The sequence below is a fragment of the Trematomus bernacchii genome, unplaced genomic scaffold (genome assembly GCF_902827165.1).
Source record: "Trematomus bernacchii unplaced genomic scaffold, fTreBer1.1, whole genome shotgun sequence".
Lineage (NCBI taxonomy): Eukaryota > Metazoa > Chordata > Actinopteri > Perciformes > Nototheniidae > Trematomus > Trematomus bernacchii.
In genome coordinates this window covers 8,876,528-8,894,968 of record NW_022987973.1, presented here as the reverse complement: position 1 = coordinate 8,894,968, position 18,441 = coordinate 8,876,528, and the positions used below count along the sequence as shown (strand labels likewise).

General features: G+C 38.9%; 3 protein-coding genes across 4 annotated transcripts in view; 1 reads left to right on the top strand and 2 right to left on the bottom strand.

Moving 5' to 3' along the window:
• The first annotated feature begins 2,409 nt into the window (after positions 1 to 2,409).
• ampd3a (adenosine monophosphate deaminase 3a) lies at positions 2,410 to 8,527 on the top strand. Its single transcript, XM_034116832.1, has 14 exons — positions 2,410 to 2,675; positions 2,812 to 2,983; positions 3,110 to 3,275; positions 3,357 to 3,576; positions 3,712 to 3,841; positions 3,991 to 4,185; positions 4,487 to 4,618; positions 4,697 to 4,860; positions 4,947 to 5,073; positions 5,512 to 5,675; positions 6,323 to 6,443; positions 7,067 to 7,240; positions 7,336 to 7,446; positions 7,546 to 8,527. Exons 1-14 carry the CDS (start codon positions 2,455 to 2,457, stop codon positions 7,720 to 7,722), a joined length of 2,274 nt encoding a protein of 757 aa, XP_033972723.1. The 5' UTR covers positions 2,410 to 2,454; the 3' UTR covers positions 7,723 to 8,527.
• Positions 8,345 to 10,942, bottom strand: lyve1a (lymphatic vessel endothelial hyaluronic receptor 1a). The gene is made up of 6 exons (XM_034116833.1): positions 10,779 to 10,942; positions 10,516 to 10,699; positions 10,290 to 10,429; positions 9,377 to 9,565; positions 9,032 to 9,104; positions 8,345 to 8,752 (listed from the first exon to the last, which is right to left on the bottom strand). The coding sequence occupies exons 1-6, from the start codon at positions 10,858 to 10,860 to the stop codon at positions 8,554 to 8,556; spliced, it is 867 nt and encodes a 288-aa protein (XP_033972724.1). The 5' UTR covers positions 10,861 to 10,942; the 3' UTR covers positions 8,345 to 8,553.
• A 1,189-nt stretch (positions 10,943 to 12,131) lies between these two features.
• mrvi1 (murine retrovirus integration site 1 homolog) overlaps positions 12,132 to 18,441 on the bottom strand; it is a 31,257-nt gene continuing 24,947 nt past the window's right edge. For both annotated transcript variants that reach the window (XM_034116659.1, XM_034116661.1), the window contains exons 31-39: positions 18,095 to 18,235; positions 17,755 to 17,886; positions 16,970 to 17,123; positions 16,631 to 16,680; positions 15,363 to 15,509; positions 14,758 to 14,819; positions 13,984 to 14,106; positions 13,531 to 13,659; positions 12,132 to 13,053 (exon numbers count right to left, since the gene is read on the bottom strand). In XM_034116659.1, the coding sequence (XP_033972550.1) occupies positions 12,891 to 13,053; positions 13,531 to 13,659; positions 13,984 to 14,106; positions 14,758 to 14,819; positions 15,363 to 15,509; positions 16,631 to 16,680; positions 16,970 to 17,123; positions 17,755 to 17,886; positions 18,095 to 18,235 (1,101 nt within the window). In that variant the 3' untranslated portion in view covers positions 12,132 to 12,890. The remainder of the gene's footprint in view (positions 13,054 to 13,530; positions 13,660 to 13,983; positions 14,107 to 14,757; positions 14,820 to 15,362; positions 15,510 to 16,630; positions 16,681 to 16,969; positions 17,124 to 17,754; positions 17,887 to 18,094; positions 18,236 to 18,441) is intronic.

Here is an 18,441-nt window from a genome sequence, read left to right as displayed (position 1 = left end):
ATTAATGAATACATGTATGAATAAATAATACAACCTTAGAAAGACAACAAAATAAAAAAACTATTACAATCAGCATCGTTGATATCGTCGTTTATAGTTGTCATGGTAACAGAACAGGACGTGCGAAGTTAAATCTTTGCTATGCTAACAATAATAACTTTTATAGCTTTACATATCTATGGTAAGCATTACACAACTAATGTAACCCAGAACAGCTGCCAGATCTATTGAAGTGAACTTACCAGAGGCCACACATCACTGATAGGGGTAAGATAAAGCTAAGCTAAAACGTGTAGGGAAGTTCGTGCTAGCCGTATACAGCATGGATGTATAATAAGAACGTATACAGTCTATGATGCTAGCGCAGTAACGATCACTAACGTTTGTTAGCATCATGTTAATGTTCCTAGCTGTAGCTTTATTAGTACGTTGGTTGAAACTGGTCAAAAGCTAATTCTCCTAGCACAAAAACGTTGCACTTAACCGCAAGTTAATCGTAACCTCTTTTAGTTAGTGGCTTGATCAGACCATAGACTGTGTATAAATAAAGGATTGGCTTTGCCAACGTTAACCGCGCACTGATTTTAGGCTATGTGGTTATGTTAATGTATGTCAAAGGTGCGGAGATGAGTGTTTACAAATAGGTAAATTATCTTCTGCACCTTTTTATAAAAAATATTTTAGTAACATTTGGTGGAAAACCGAGTAAGTTATTACTTTTTTTGTTTCTAGTGTTTGTCTGTATATCCCGTTTTTGTTGATTAGCTAGTTCCTTTCAAGCTGTTTCATAGACACCACATTTTCTATTTTACAGATTTACTGATAAACATAATCATATTCCACTTTCCGTTCCACCCTGATTTATGGCATTATTTAATTGATGGATGGGTGGACAGATTGATTGATTGATTGATTGTTTGACTTTGGTGATTCCATTAGTCAAACCATTTGATAAGTTCCCTTAAGTCTTCTATATTGAGAGTCAGCATTGCTGGGAAACAGAAACCCCCTTTGGAAAAGTTCCCACAATACACCATGTCATAGTAAGCGAATGCAGGGCTGAGGAATATATTTTTCATGTTCCCATCATGTGCCATATAAATCTGGGGATAGGACCTTGGGAACATAGGAATTACCCCACTTGAAAGGGCATCTGACTGTGAGAAAAAGACATACAAGTATTTGTTTCACAGCAATTATTTCAGGGTGTATGAGAGGATACTTAATAATAGATAAGGCCATCATCTCCAGATCAATAGAGCTTTAAGAGCCTATCCCTTTCCACAATGCATGCAGAGTGTTGATGTGGAGCCATAAAGCTCGGGTGATGCTCAGCTGTTGTCAGGATAGTGTTGTGTGTCCCGAATGATAAGCTTGCCTGGAAGCACCCTAGTAGAGCGGAAAATTGGCTTATATTACACCATGCAGCATGGCCTTTCTCTGCTGTTTCCTTAGCACTTCAATGAGCAGAGCTATATCATGTATCACTAAGGATATCAATAATACACAGTTCACCCAGGTTATCTCCTTGCAGAAATAGACAGTTCTCGGTTTCGCATAGCTGCTGTACTGTATGTGTCTGTGGGCCTGACTGTAAACAGATGTAGTGTATCCAGGAATAAATAAGCTGCTTTATTAAAAATAGCTGTATTTACAGCCATGCTGTTGATATAGGTTAGATAGAATTACTACTATTATTTTTATTTTGCAGTTAGTGACTGTAAAGTTACATTTAAAGAATAGCTCAGGAAGGCTGGTTTTCATACAGAGGTCATGATGAATCTGGGGATTTTAATAGAACTATCTGACATGAGTTATTTTCAACGTGTCAATGTACTGCTGCAACATTTAAGATGCTTTCAGTGTTATTTTGACATTACACAGAAACAGCAAGTGTTTCCATAACAGTACCCCATTACTGTAATTTGCTGATGATAGTTGTATGGCACCTTCCTAAATCGTAGTGACTCATTGCTTAATATAAAACCATTTTAGAAACTAAAAAGGCAAAGAATAAAAAGTACAACAAGCAACGACAGAAAAAAGGAAGAAAATATATCTGAATAAGCAAATAATGGCCATCATCAACACATTGAGATATTGTTATGAAGATAATGCAAGTTATGTTGAAATGATTTGGTTGAGATATGTTAACATTACATTCCCAATTCTTTAAGGTTTTTATTTTGAGTTGTGTAGAAAATAAAACTCGATATAACGCTTTTAAGCATGTAGGATATGATGAACAATTCACACAGAGCTCTCCAGGTGGGGATGCCGTGCCGCAGTAAGTTGTTGAATGTCATGCACCCAAACCCTTACACAGGTAGATTTGCTGTTTACAAAACAGAACAAAGTATAGCAAGATCTGAAGGGGGCAGATCCTGTTTGTATCCTGTGATTCCATGTCACTGTCAGCAGCCATTTTACTGTAGCTTCTACCTTCTTGCAGACATGCCTCGTCAATTTCCGAAGGTCACTCTGAGTGAGGCAGATGAGGTGAAACAAATGCTAGCAGAGCAAGTATATGCATCAGCGCTAAAGGAAGAAGACCACAAGGATGCCTTATCACTATTCACCGTGCCTGAGGATTGCCCGATTGGCCTACAGCAAGCCAAGGAGCATGAACTGCTCAAGGACCTGGCCGAGCAACAGTCGGAGGAGAGCACTAAGAGGTAGGCCCTGCTGTTGAGTCACAGAGGATGTTGTTATTGGTCAGATTAATGTCACAAATTAAATCCTTTGAACAAATGTATCATGACTTGGGGAGACCCACAGTAGCTTATATTAACTATATCATTTATTTTGCAGAAGGCAAAGCTTGAAGATGATTCGTTCCCAGTCAATGTCCCTGCAGATCCCAGATCTGACGCGGTCAGTGACAGTCACGCCATACATGACCCCAAGCTCCACCTGCTCATCGGTGCAAGAAAACAGCCCGGAATACCAGAGGGTCACTATAAGTGGGGACTACTGTGCTGGAGTAAGTACTTTAAAACATAAATGTGTGCATCTCTGTAAGAGAAATGTATGATTTTGCGGATTCACATAGTGTAACATTAGATAACACTTGAAATTGATTAATGTGTCATGTCCATTCCCCATGCAGATAACAGTGGAGGATTATGAGCAGGCAGCCAAAAGTCTGTTTAAGGCTCTGCTTATTCGTGAGAAATACTCAAAGCTAGCCTATCACAAATTCTGCAGAACCACAGCCAAGTTCCTCCGCAGCACTGAGAACATCAAATGGAGCGAAGAAGACGACGTCCTACCAGGTTTGGAGTGTATCGCATTATTGTAAATAAAACGTTATTCTGTTTTATACAACAATAACAGAAACAGGTTGTTGCCTCCAGATATGTGCCAATGTCCAAAAGATGGGGAGGATCCGTACAGCATGGAGAACATCCCGGAGAATCTGAACTATGAGCTGAAGATGAAGGATGGGATAGTTAATGTGTATGACGATGCCGAGGCTCTGAGAGAAAACCATCCCCATGACCTACCCTACCCAGACTTAGAGACGTTTGCCATAGACCTTGGTCAAGTGCTGGTAATGATTGCAGATGGACCCACGTAAGTTTCCTAAACAAAAAGACGCTACAGCTATGCTGGTTGAGTAAACAGCCCTGGTTGTAAAACTGGTTGTTGCCACTTATGTGAGCATTACTGAGTTACACTCATTCAACTGAAGCCCACTCTCATTTACAGAAAGACCTACTGTCACAGACGACTTAATTTCTTGACCTCGAAGTTCTACCTCCATGAAATGCTCAATGAGATGGCTGAGCTAAAGGAACTCAAAAGTGTGCCTCATAGAGATTTCTACAATGTTAGGAAGGTTAGATTTATATTCTTTGTAATCCAATATTGCTTCTTTTCAGTACATACTATCACCTTGTTAAAAAGAAAAAGGAGGGGAGAAAAGTGTGTTTGTAAACACTTAACTTGTCAAGTAGACTGAACATAGACATTGTTTTTTTCTCCCAGGTGGACACGCATATTCATGCAGCTGCCTGCATGTCTCAGAAACACCTGCTGACCTTCATCCAGGAAACATATAAGACTGACTCAGACCGTGTGGTGTTAGAAAAGGATGGACAAAAGTTGACCCTCAGGCAGGTTTTCCACTGTCTCAATAAGGACCCCTATGACCTTACTGTGGACTCTCTGGATGTACATGCTGTAAGAGAATCAGACATTTCCACAATGTTTTAGCATTTTATTCTCATTTGTTCTGTGTTTACTTTTAAATATGTTGAAATGGCTGGAATTTTTTTTTTAAACATTTTGTCAGAATGTTTTTATACACAATGTATGATGCTACTGTCAAAAACTCCATTGCTAGTTACAATTCCTTCACTCACTATGCTTGTGTTACACAATTTCACTGCCAGTGCCGGTAAATACCAGTATTTGTTGGTACTTTTTTGTGACTTAACACTTTGGGTTCACAATTATGCTGTGTAATTTCTAAACTTTACAGGGGAGACATACCTTCCACCGGTTTGATAAATTCAATTCAAAGTATAATCCAGTGGGAGCCAGTGAACTACGAGAAATCTTCCTGAAAACAGACAACTACATGAATGGAGAGTATTTTGCAAGCATCATAAAGGTATCATAGTACTCATATGTTTTAAATAACAACCTTTGCAAAGACTGTCTAGCACACTCTACTTATCACCTTTAACAGGAAGTGGCCCACAACCTGGAGGAGAGTAAGTACCAGCATGCAGAGCCACGTGTTTCCATCTACGGGCGCTCTCCAGAGGAGTGGGACAGTCTGTCTAAGTGGTTTATCAACCACAAAGTGTACTCTCCAAACATGAGGTGGATCATTCAAGTGCCCAGAATATAGTGAGTGCTACACTACAATTCAGCCTTATAATTAAAAAATCTTGACATTTCCCTAAATTATAACACAATGTTTTCATTTGTTTCAGTGATATTTTTAAGGAGAAGAAGCTGGTACCTAATTTTTCCAAGATGCTGGAGAACATATTCCTTCCTCTCTTTGAGGCCACTGTTAACCCACAGAAGCACAAACACCTCAATGTCTTCCTCCAATATGTAAGATGTTTTTCTTGTAAGGGTCAATCATACCAACATCTACTCAGCCAAAGATGTTTTGAGATTTTCTATAACATGAGAACATAACAGAATATAAAACGAGTTTCAATGTGGTAGCACTTTAAAAAAAAAACTTTTATTGTAGTGGCATAATCATTAAAAAAAGCCATCATGTTCGGATCATTTGAACAATGTTACCAACATTAAGGATTTTTAATTTATGACTTATTCTCACTTATTTGGAGTGTCTGGATTTTCTTCTTGTTTAACCTTCTTGCCAATATTTGATGTAACAAATGATTATGAGTATTTTCATATTTAAGAATGATCAGATATAGAGACAAATAACTAATATGTGTGTCATAATTAAACAATATGCATGGATCAGACTTTATAAAACCATTCCAGTACCAAATGCATGTACTATTTCCTGTGCAGGTGTCAGGCTTTGACAGTGTGGACGATGAGTCCAAACACAGCGATCACATGTTCTCCTTCAGGAGCCCAAAGCCTGAAGATTGGACCACAGATGACAACCCCCCCTACAGCTACTACATCTTCCACATGTACGCAAACATCATGGTTCTCAACAACCTCAGAAAGTAAGCACTAAGGCCTTTTTCTTCGACATAACACATATTTCGTCAATAAAGGAGATTCCATTGCTGGGAGACTGATGGAGAAAATCCTACTGGGAAGAAATAATGAATAAATCAAAGGAAAATACTAAACTAATAAAAACGCATAGCTGATGAGAGCAAAGGAGGACGAAGTACATGTTCAAATCACAAATCAAAACTCACCTCTTCAGAACTGCTTTTAATTTGTAAATAATGTTGTGTTTTATATATTTTAAGTGTGTTGTTTTAATTATGTTTTTATGAATTTTTACTCTATAAAGTGTCTTTGAGTTTCTAGAAAAGTGCTCTATAAATAAAATGCATTATTATTATTATCATTGTACACATTGAATTGAGTATTAGCATTACAATATACTTTATAAAATATACTTTTAATAAGTTCTCTGTACAATATTTGTGCCTGGATTTTAGTGGTGTAATGCAAGTACTGTACCTAGTAGGTCAGTAAATGTATTAATTAGTGTTCACCAGTGGATAACAGTAACTTGTACATCACAATATGCATTACAGCCGATATCTATAAATATTCAGTATGATGAAGAATGAGCATTATAAGACACAGCTCTATAATTCGCTCTTATATTGATCGTCCATTGTGTCCTCTACAGAGAGCGAGGACTGAGCACCTTCCAGTTCCGCCCCCACTGCGGAGAAGCTGGATCGATCACTCACCTGGTCTCTGCCTTCCTCACGTCAGACAACATCTCACATGGACTCAACTTGAAGAAGGTACTTCAGATTTGTTGAAAGGAAATTCAGGATGCTTTCTGAAGAATATATACAAACTCAAGAGTAATCCTTCTCAGTGCAGAGAGGGGATAACATGGGGCTGCTGCTGTGTGAGATCAGCTCTGCAAAGATCAATAATGAGACGGGCCTCTATGCTTTGGTCCCTGTTCAGAATCCATTACAGTAGACCAAAATAGCACAGACAATGTGAGAACGCTGTAGAGTGTTTTCATTCACGTTGCCTTTTGGTCTTATCTCTAGACCAAAAGGCAACGTAATCAATACTGAAATCAACCTCAATCTTGTCACTGTTTGTTAGTCTGGGAACACATTTCTTTCAGTTTGTGTTTCATAACAGAACAACTGAGAATCTGAGAACTGTAGGAGAGAAAGATAGAAGTAAGTTTTAATTTCTGGTTGATGGACAGTATGTTCCTGAAAAAAGGGTGGGATCAACTCCACTGATTGATTAAAAGGTTGAAAATCTCAACATTTTTGCTTTAAGTCTAGAACAAGCAACGTTGCCTTCATGTTACCTGTCTCATGTTGTATGGATGCCAGTCACTCTATGTATTTGTCTTTTGTATTTATTTATCTATTGTTTAAACTGAATGTTCCCTCAGAGCCCGGTGCTGCAGTACCTGTACTACCTGGCCCAGGTGCCAATTGCAATGTCTCCACTCAGCAACAACAGCCTGTTCCTGGAATACTCCAAAAATCCTCTCCGAGAGTTTCTGCACAAAGGCCTGTGTGTGTCTCTGTCCACAGATGACCCCATGCTGTTCCACTACACCAAGGTAAAGAGAAACTGATACACTGGAAATACAATGTTTATAGATCACTATTTCTGTAGTTCTGCATTGTTATGCATTGTCTGGGTGTCTTATTTTAGGAACCACTGATGGAAGAGTACGCTATTGCAGCTCAGCTCTGGAAACTCAGCACCTGTGATGTCTGTGAGATAGCCAGAAACAGTGTGCTGCAAAGTGGACTGTCTCACCAGGTAAGGACACTTCCACTCTCATTATCTTTTCTGCTTTATCACATTTTCTTCTACATTGATCCCATTTGTATCCCACTAATGTATCTTGTTTGTTTGCAGGATAAGTGCCACTTCTTAGGACTGAACTATCTGAAAGACGGACCTGAAGGGAACGATATCCGCAGGAGCAACGTCGCGCAGATCCGCATGGCCTACAGACACGATACGCTGTGCAATGAACTCAGCTTCATAGCGGATGCAGTGAAGTCTGATGCCATGAACTCCCAGTATGATTAAAACGGACCTCACATTAGACAGAATCCAAGCATGCTGAGTTCTCAGTAATCACATTTAACTTCATTTTGAAAAGGGCCAAAGAGTACCTGTGATGATAAAATGAAACTATAATATCCTTCCAATTTAACAACAATTCTTAGCCTGTGACAAGTTGATTAGCAGCATGCTTTGGATGACTCATGGCACTTTGGTCCTCAAAGGTTTAGATCAAACCGTTTGAGGGCCAAGCCCACTATGTATACGCAATTGTAACTTGCACTTTATTTTATGAAGGGGGTTATGTCATAGAAACGTACAGTTGACATTTATTTTAAGTTATTGTATACACTGTACATCAGACACGAGAACACTTAAGGTTGAGAGAGCATTACTCAAAGCTTGGGGAGACTCTGATAACAGATGATGTCTGGTACATTTCCTCTGTCTCACTTAAATAGCCTTTCTTAAAATGATTTGGAAAGATATCAATATTTATTTTTTGGGAGATTTCCAAAGAGACAAGTCCCTTTTAATGCTTGAAGTTGTTGTTGAAATGCTGCATTAACACATGTGTTTGTTATATAAAGCACTATACTAAAAGAATAAAAAGTATTCAGTCTTCACAATGATTGCATAGCACACATTACCATCTAGTGGCTGAACTGCACCATTTAATAACATCAGAGGGCTGAAAAAACATACACATAACATTTACAAAATAAAACACCCTTAAAGGCCACTCTTTCACAGAACTTAAAAAAAACAAACAAGGGGACAATTGTTGTTCTAAAAAAGATTATTACATGGTAGAGGTCCATTGAGGGCTTCTTAAAGATATCTCATCAGAAATGTTTAACTTGCATTTTCTTCCACTTCTATTCTCTCATCTTCTATTCTCTCATCTTCCATTCTCTCATCTTCTATTCTCTCATCTTCCATTCTCTCCTCTTCCTGAGCAGCCTCCTCGGTTTTCTCCTCAGACGTCCACTCCACCGTCTGGATGTACTCTTCTGCCTGCTTAATGTCTGTGCTCACTGCTCGACTTCTTCTCCTTTTCACAGAGAGAAAGAAACAAATCATACAATGTACTTACAGATGTATACAATAACAAAGGAAAAACATGATTGAATATGATCTACCCAAAATGTTATACGAAAGAAGGATGCTTTGTCTTATCAGTTCACCCCATGCTTTTAAGTGATGATATACAATGTAGCTTCTTTGAGTAATGCTATATACAAATTCAACCCAGATAGCATCATCAAAACACCAAAAATCTCTCTTTAAGCCTCAGTTTTATAAAGAGTTTGCTCATAGGAAAACTACTCACAGTTTTATGAATGCAAGGATGATTATTGTGATAAGGAAAAGGCCACAAGTTGAGGTGATGAGTATTGCCTTTGCTGGAACGATAAAACATAAAAGGGAAAATATATAAGTAATTCATAACAATCACATTTAGAATAGAATAGAATAGAATCATTTATTGTCATTATACAGGTTCAATGAGATAGTAGAGCTACTCCTTTTTTTAAGGTGCCATCAAAAAACAAACAAGATACGGACAACATTCAGGAGAAGACAACATACAAAATGTAAATAAAAAAGTATAGTATGAACTCATTACTTCAAAAAGTCAACAGTATTAATTCCCTTGTGAACAAAATGCTCGTACCTCCAGCAGAGCTTTGTGAGCCGCCCACAAACCGGGCTGGTTTTGCCCTGTAATCTATGGTTGTAGGAGTTGAGGAGGAAGAGGTCGGGCTTGAGCTTGCTGCTCTCGAAGAAGACTGAGTTTGCCCCGAGAAATCCGTCCTGTCCGAAGGGCTATCAGTGGTTGCATCCTTCAATTGTCTAGCTGCATCTGTGCATGTACACGAAGACCATGAGAGATAAGATAAGAGTTAGTGCATGCCATTTGATAAATGTATGTTGACTAGAAATTCCTTCTGCCTCCCTTATGGAACTAGGTACTGATAGCGATGTCCTTGGGGACAGGGGTCTTGTCTTGTTTAGTCTACAGTATGAACAATTGTGGAGGGTTAAACAAACCTATACTGTTTTATAATATCTAATCTAACAATTAATTATCATGAATTGTGGAGCAAAGTATTTTTCTATTCAGAATCAGAATGCCCTTATTCGTCCCACAGAGAATACATGTTATAACAAGTAAAGAGACGGGTATTAAACAAGTTTTGTAAGATGATAAAAAGAATGCAGATTAACCCTGAATAGAGAATCCCTTATTGTCACAGGTACACTGAGATGAGTAGGGCTACTCCTTTTTTTAAGGTGCCTTCAAAAATACAAAAAAACAAACAAGAAACGCACAACATTCAGGAGAAGACAACATACAAACAACAAGCTTTCATACTTCAATATGCAGATAAAGTTGAATACAGTCCAAATGTAAATGGTGTCCCTATGCAAGGGACTTTTCATCAACACTAATGGGAGCGAATACCTTCTGATGTATGATTTGTTTAAAGGACAGGATGATTGATATCTTCAATTAACAGTTGTCTCTTACTATTAGGCGTAAAGCACTGTGAAATGTTTAATGAAAACATTAAAATATGTCCTACCTGATTCATTGAAACAAAACACATCCAACTTCCTTGTAACATGGACTCGCCATGTCACCAAGCCAGTGTTGTTTTTTCCACAATTAAGAAGGGCGTTGACGCGGGGAATGACTGCTAAATGTTCATCAATCCATCCATATCTGAGAAAAAACATAAACAGAACATCAGGCAATTTTCATTAAACTCCACTTATATGACTGAGGTGATCACTCTTCTCTGGTCTCACCTGCATGTTTCGAGACCTCGAGTGAGAGCTTCCTGCACTTGTGCCTTTGAGGCGATGTTCACTCCGAGGGACAAGCAGAGGCTCCGAGCATCAGAGGCATTGTAGGAGTACTGAGGCTGGTTCAGGTAATTTAAGTCACTAACCTGAAATACTCCAGCAACACTTTGATCTTTCCCTGGAAAAACTGGAAACACATGAATTGAAGTTATTCAAAAAACTAGATCAGATTTGACAAATGAGTAAATAGAGCTTGAAAAACTTACCTCTGATGTGGCTTGAGTCAATGTTTTGATCAGAGATGACTGAAGTAAATGACAACACCAATGTGAAGCAGAGCCAGATCATATTTATGACCGGTCAGAGTTGAGTTGGATGAATGCAGCGGGATGACAAGTGATGCACGGTTTATGCGCCTCTGAGCCAAATGACAGGGTTAAATAGGGCTGATTTTGTCCACTGGGGTGTGTGGACTCTCCCTTTGCCAGATAGTAGAGGAAAAGGAAGAGGGAAGTACCTCTCACGGGTCACATTAAGAGCCATCATATGTTCTAGGAGCAGGGCCCAGGAGACAGAGAGATTAAACTAATATGTCAACATGAGATAAAGCTACAGAAATGCAGTGAATTTATGTTCAAGGAGTTATTAAATAATTATCTAAACAGGGTTGTTATTTGCCATAAAGTTTTTCAGTGAAAGAACAAAAGTGTTACATTTTGTATGATTCAAGTGACAATACAGCTTGTCCTCAGTCATTTGAAATGTTTCTGACATCTGACACTGGGCACCCCCTCCTAATGACTTCCTCCCGAGGGAATTGCTCAGTCATGAACATGCTTCTGATCTCTGGTATCCTCTCATGAGCCTTTGGCACACGACAACATCCCACTTCCACAAAAACATCTCCACACAGGCCCTGACGGCAGGAAATGACGCAGAGCTTACGAACACGCAGCAGTGTTTTTGTAAGATGTGAGGTGTCAATGAGGGCATAATAAATGACAACTGGGCGCTTAACGGAAAAGTACAGATGCTTACAGTAGCTTCTCTCAAGGCGTTTGCGTTTCTGTTGGTTCATATAATGAACTTCTAGAGTTTTATCACATTACATTAAATGGTTTCCTGAGTCAGGAAAAGTAAGAACAGACATGTTAGTGAGGGAAAAAACATGATTGGCATAGAATGGATCAGGGCCATCATTCATTTTATTATTTACACCTGTGCTTTTCCTAATTTGAAATATGAAAAATGCTGACTAATTTAAGATGGTATGCCTTGCTGGTAAAATCCAAAATTCAGTAATTACCAGTAGGAGGGGCTATTTCTTGGCTATGTGAACCTTTATTGCATAATGCAGCCATAATTAGACAGGAAAGAGGGACTCTCAGTACATTAGTATATTGGGCAGCTGCTCTACCAGTACTTTTGTTTTTTTAAATTGGGTTTGGTCTTGCTAAACAAATAACCAAAACATAGAGTAAATATTAGACTTACATTCAGCAGGTAGCCAGAAGCACATCATGTTTTCCCCCAAAAATGTGATGGAAAAAGATGGAATTTAGCGACAATCTGCTTTGGTGCATCCTACATTATATCTCGCATTAGAAATCACTACAATCTGCTTTCAGGCACCTTTATTTAAAAGGTGAAGTGGCAGAGCATAACACCCACAAAGAACAAACAACACAGGTAGGCACACATGTGCAAAGAAGATACAAATAAGACTCATGCCGTCTAATCAAAGAAAATCTTTCAGTGCTCTGAAGACACAATACAAGATGGCACAACGTGGACCATCAGCTGCAAAATATTGCACTTTTGAATGTGCTATTTTAAAGTATTTAAATACACATTATAGAAATTGAATAAAAACATTAAAACATTCCTTTACTTTCTAAATCTTTAAATATGAATTCAAAGTCTCTCAGCGGCATTATTATCTATTGGACCTGAGAGAATATACTTAAACATTAGAGTGCAGATACAAATATTCACTTTTTCTACAGCGGCATTAATGGAAAGTACCCAAACCAGAAGATATTCTCACGTATTAATCTAATTTAAATATATATTATCACACTGTATAATTGGTCCCTAAACAACACTCCTTTTTTATCGCTGCGTCAAACAATCTGACAATTTTTTTAAATTGAAATAAAATCATAACTTAATGCTGTTTACTAAGACAGAGGCAACATGAGGCAACATGATCCAAAAAGCCTCCCAAAACATCGTAGCCCCTCGAGAGTCAGAGTCATGGATTCAAGTGAGTCCAATGTGAAGATATGGTGAACTGACAGATGGATCACTGCCTCGGTTTTCTGTGATGGTGTTCTTTGGTTGTTCTGCTACACTCAGTCCAAAGATCTCGTCCCTGCTTACGTGTCCTCATGTCTTTTGTAGTAGTCACTGAAGAAGGTAAAAATACTGATAACCAGGCACATCCCCACAAACAGCGTCAGGGCGACCCAGAGAAGACGCCGACTCAAGGGAAACTTGGGCCAAAAGCGACCAAGAAGAACCAGGACCTCCTCCATCCTCCTGCGAAGATAATGAACTCATACAGTATGCATGTGATATTCAAATTCCTGTCAACAGTTAAACATGGCAGATACGCATCTTAAGGTTTACTGCAGCAACAAACTGGCTGTAAATCATCAAAGAGATCCATGTGTTGGAAAGATACTTATACTTAAACTGAGAAGTGATTTGTACATTTGAAGATTGGTAAAGGTCATTATATACGTGTTGTCATAAAGAACAGGACAGTTACATTTCATTTCACCCTTTCCTTGAAAAGTTAAATAGTTTCCACTGTCACTTTGACTAATGTTTACCAACAGGACACGTGTGTGACCATGAGCTTTCTGCAAGTGGCTAATGAAGAAATATATACCTTTGGTTAAGCAATTCACATAAATACTAATAAGGATGTCTGCCTCTTTACATTTGTACTTGAATGCAGAAACCTGAGAGTTGTGATGTGCCACTTCCAGGACAGATTCAGATTCAGTTTACCTGCTCGTCCTTCTCTTCTTTCCGCTCTCTTCATCCTTATTTTTGGATTCAAGCAATTTCTCTGCAGCGTTTTCCTCTTCCTGCTTTTCCTCCTGGAGCACTTTGCTTTGCTTGAGTCCCTCTTGGTAGCTGGGTAGGAAATAGTCAAATGTAACCAAGATTTAAGGGGTATAATAATATGAATATGTCCTACTGCAGAAATAAATGAAAGTCTCAGTCTTCCTAATCATGTAATTGTAGTGTGTGTTATGTTATATAATGCTGTTATTGATTTGATGTGTTTTACAGTTTAGTATTTGTATCCCCCTAAATCTCAAGGGGCTTTCAATAAATTAAGATGATATACACCTGCACAACCACAACAAAACTAATCATACATGTGGTGAGTTATGCTGAGCAACAACAGTGTCATCACACAGAGTGTTTGTGTGTAGTTAAGGATGGATGTCTCACCCTTTATTATACACCTCCTCCTCCATCTTTGCCTTGAGCTCGGCTCTGATCTCGGCTCTGATCTCCTCTAAGTTGACTGGAGGCTTGGCCGGCTCACTTTCCGGCTCCGACACACTCTTTCCACTGCATTGTTTCGGATGGGAAAGAACAGTCAGCCTTGGGTTAGACAATTGGAGCGACGTTGTAAAACTGCAAGGATTGGACATTTAGGTTCCATCACAAAACTGTGGCCTTGTGTTACAACGGACGAGCTGCAGCACTGACACCGTCACAGACATGGCGAGTACAAAGAGGAGAAATGGAGCAGGCACTTTGCACATTTGTTATTACTATTCTCGTCTCCTCGCAGAGCATGTAGACACTTCACTTGAGCGCTCCACTCAGGCGCTCTTTATAACCAGGATATGATTGGTGCCTTGTGCCTGGACTTTGTCAAACTCTTTGCACAAATGTTTAGATTATGGCCTCTGCATAGCATATCCATCAACTGCAGCAGGGGTAGATTATTTTGTATGCAGTCAGGGTTATATTCCCCCTACTGGGGCTTTTTCTGCACGGTGAAACACATCCTAAAGGTCACACAAACAAGACAAAGGTCCCGCTGCAGCACTAAATACTTTTGATAAGAATGATTAGGAGTTCAAGCATTTTGTGGCCCATTGTTTTAAGGACTATGTGGTGACCTTGGGAAACATGCAAAGGTATGTGAACATACAGTACATTCAGTCATGGGTGTATGTGTGTGTAAGCAAAATATTATTACATAAAACATACCATTCTGCTGCTGGTTGTGCTGCCTCTGAGGGAGCGTTGGCTTTCACATCATTCGCTTCACACTAAAGACAAGGAAATCAGAGAATTGTATTGCCTTATAACAATAATATACAATCAAAAGATGAGATCAAAGTATTAAAATCCATGGTACCATTACCACAATGTAAAAATAATGTCTTATAGTTAACTGTATGTATCAAGTACTTGTGTGACTGCAACAACATTATATATGATGTTATTATTGTTAATGCTGATGCATAAATGGTTAAGCAGCACTTAATTGTTGCGGTTGTTGGAGGTGGAGCTCGTTTTAACTATTTTATATATTTAATTTATTTTGTTTTTCCAAGTTCCAAAGTGTCGTTAGAGAGAAAAAGAGAAAAAGTAAAAACATTCAAATTTCTACCTATCCATTTTGAAATAAAAAGAAAATCCTAAACAAGAATTGCTGTCCTTTAAGTGAACCCCTTGGTAAGCAAGAGAGATGACTTCTAAATAACCCATTGTATAAAAGTGATGTTCAGCAGTTTATGGAGTGTGTGTCACTACCATACATTCTTGATATGTAATTTCCTATCATTTCCCGACAGGACAGGAAGACCTACCAGGGCAGGAAGAGCAGCACTTGTGATGGGTCCCGTGCTGGGGCCCATGTTGAGGCCCGGGAAAGCCGTGGCTGGGGTCTGACCCGGGATGTTGAGGAGGTTAAACTTAGGCACCACCGCTACGCTCACCCTACGTCTTGGCAGAGCCTAGTGAAGAAAGGGTGAAAGGGAGGCAGAACATGTGTCTGTGTGGAAATAAGATGATTTGGGATTTATATTTCAGGTGTGATGAACTCACTGAGAGAAGAGCATATTTCATACATTGTACAGGAAATTCAAAATAACTTTGAACACAAGACAGAGGCAGATACGTGGTGCCTATTAGCCAATGTCAGCATGCAACACTCTAAATCAGGGGTGTCAAACTCAATTTCATCACGGGCCACATCAGCATTATGGTTGCACTCAAAGGGCCGGTTGTAACTTTAAGACTATATAAAAACACATATATAAATATTGAATATATATAAAATAATGTATTATATTACATTATTGCCTCTGCATTGGATTATTATCGGAATAACTTCATAATTAACTACGTCTGAAAGCAGAAGTCTAGGGCAAATAATTGCAAGTCTCTTCAGTAAGAATGTCACAATATGATTTTAAAAGAAAAGCCACATTCTGGAAAAACAAAAAAAAATAAGTGACATTTTGAAAAAGAGAAGTGAAATAAAAAATAAAAAGTAATTTATGAGAAAAAAGCTAATTCTAAGAAAAAAGGCATATTTTGACAAAAAAAGTCAAATTCTGAGAAAAAATGCATACAGTATGTTGAAGAAAAAAAGTCAAATTCTGAGAAAAAGTCACATTTGAGATGCATTGTGGGACATGTCGTTTATGGGCAACGTGCTTCTGTAAAGTAGCATGTAACCGTATAATAAACATATTATATTCTTTGCAAGCTCTTGTGGGGCCACATAAAATGAAGTCGCGGGCCGGATTTGGCCCCCGGGCCTTGAGTTTGACACCCCTGCTCTAAACCAAGACAGTAAACGTTATACCTGCCTAGCATTAGCTTGTTAACTCCGTCGTTGTGAGCAAATTAGAGAGTCATGGCTGCAGACTTTTACTTATATGACAAGATAAACACAAAAATGTCTTGTTTTAACTGACTTAAAGTTGAAAGGATAACTCAGAATCAGCATACTTTTTCAGAATCAGTAGAATCCTTTGTATTATTAAATTAACAACTATAAAAAACAAAGAGAAACTGCAAATATTTTTCAGCACTCAAAATGATCCCGCTGAACAAATAGCATGCTTACCTTTCCCAGGGTGAGGGACATTGATCTTGATGGCCGTGGAATTCCATCATCTTTATAAAGAAACACAGAATACAGAAATGCATGAGCACGAAAAACATTCATTTCATGCTGATATCGTTACCAAAGCTGCAGTGAAGCTGCTCAGTGCACAGTGTTAGGATATTCCAGTTACAGTGGAAAGTGCCCTGATGAAAATATTCATGCAGAGCAAGGCAGCAAATGAGGATAAAAAAAGATGCATCAAACCCTTTCCTGGATAAATAAAGTCTACGTATTTTTCCTTGACCGGCTTTAAAAATAGTGTTATCCTCTGTGTGTTCCTGTGCAGCGCAGTCTTACCTCCAGTGTCAGCGGATGGGCCGTAACAGCGGATTGAGTTCTGGTTGGCCAGCTTCTTAAACTCCATCAGCTCTGCGTGGTCTTTCTCATAGGTCCTCTTCAGATTTTCCACATATTGCATCATGACCTCAGTGGCCTTGTTCATGCGTTTCTCCTGTTGCGCAATAAAAAGTCATCAGTACATGGATGCATTAACATCAAAGCACAGAGACTTTAAAAAACTAAACAAAACCCAATCTATTTCTTACCCAGGATTAATATGAACATAAGGTTGCCCAATACTATACCAAGACTATATATGTGAGATGAATCCTGTCCTCTTTTCATTTTCCTTTATAAAGTCTGTGACTATCATACATCCATGTTATTATTTGCAGTGTAGAGGACTTCGAGTGATCTGAACTGGATCACATGTTATAGGAGACTTAATTACTCTGCAATTTATAGAGCCGTGTAATTAGACTGTTATTAAAAGATGGGCAGTGTTTCAAGGAAAACAAAAAGAAAGGCCATAATGAATAAGGGGTTTGGGATGATAAATAGCCAAAGACTTTAGTACTGCAAAAACAATACATTTTCTCTTCCACTAATGTTTGCTTGGACCAGCACAAGACAACATAAAAAACATCCCAATATGTTTTGTAAATTCTGCCAAACAGACAAACTGGTCTTTAGACATCCTGAGGGAGACAGTATATTTACTGATCTTTTGTACTTTATTTTTACACACTGCAGCGTTCTTTTTTATCTGTCACTAACATTAGTATGCGTTTTTGTAACTGCACCTGTCGAACTGCTCCAACGATCTCTGATCTGCTGGAGAGCCTCGTGGCCAATCGGTGCAGCACCGCTAACGTCTCGATTAATCGCTGGAAGGCCTCACGCTGCTCCAGGTTCTGCCACTGTGGCGACGAAACCTGCAAGAAAGACAACAACATCTCTCTCAGGAAAAAAAAAAAGTACATCAATGTCCCCTTTTGCACCTGGGATTGGACTCGAACAAGGTAAATATTTACAGTGGGACACTTCCAGGAAACATTAAGGAGATGAACGAGCCCTAAAGAGCCAGAGGGAATTCCTCTCTCTTGGTTTATATAAAATCAGCTGCTGTTTTCGAGGGCTGACCTTCAGCGCTCCTTTGAAATCTCCTAGCTCTCTCTCTGTCTCTTCCTCCGTCAGGTTTCTCTCCCTCTCCGCCTGTTTGAGCCGCATCTCCAGAGTGTAGTTGTCATTACGAAATGCCAGTGACAGCTGGACAAATGCATTCTGTGGGGAGAAAGTAACGGCAATGTAATACTCAGAAAGGCACATTACATAGCAGAATAAGATGAGATGCTGATAATGAACGCACAACAACTCAGAGGAATAAATCAGACAGAATCAATTGAAAAAAGGTCTCCCATATTGCACCACACAGACACACACAGAGGCTTAATGGGAGTCAACGTGTGAGGGCGAATCGAGCATGGGGA

Bases quoted from the DNA above. Each gene is read 5' to 3' on its own strand.
- lyve1a (XM_034116833.1), bottom strand. From the start codon at position 10,860: ATGATCTGGCTCTGCTTCACATTGGTGTTGTCATTTACTTCAGTCATC. The intron at 10,700-10,778 runs GTAAGTTTTTCA...ATGTGTTTCCAG, and splicing joins TGACTCAAGCCACATCAGAG to TTTTTCCAGGGAAAGATCAA. The intron at 9,566-10,289 runs GTAGGACATATT...GTACATGCACAG, and splicing joins GTTTTGTTTCAATGAATCAG to ATGCAGCTAGACAATTGAAG.
- ampd3a (XM_034116832.1), top strand. From the start codon at position 2,455: ATGCCTCGTCAATTTCCGAAGGTCACTCTGAGTGAGGCAGATGAGGTG. The intron at 2,984-3,109 runs GTAAGTACTTTA...TTCCCCATGCAG, and splicing joins GTGGGGACTACTGTGCTGGA to ATAACAGTGGAGGATTATGA. The intron at 3,577-3,711 runs GTAAGTTTCCTA...TCTCATTTACAG, and splicing joins ATGATTGCAGATGGACCCAC to AAAGACCTACTGTCACAGAC.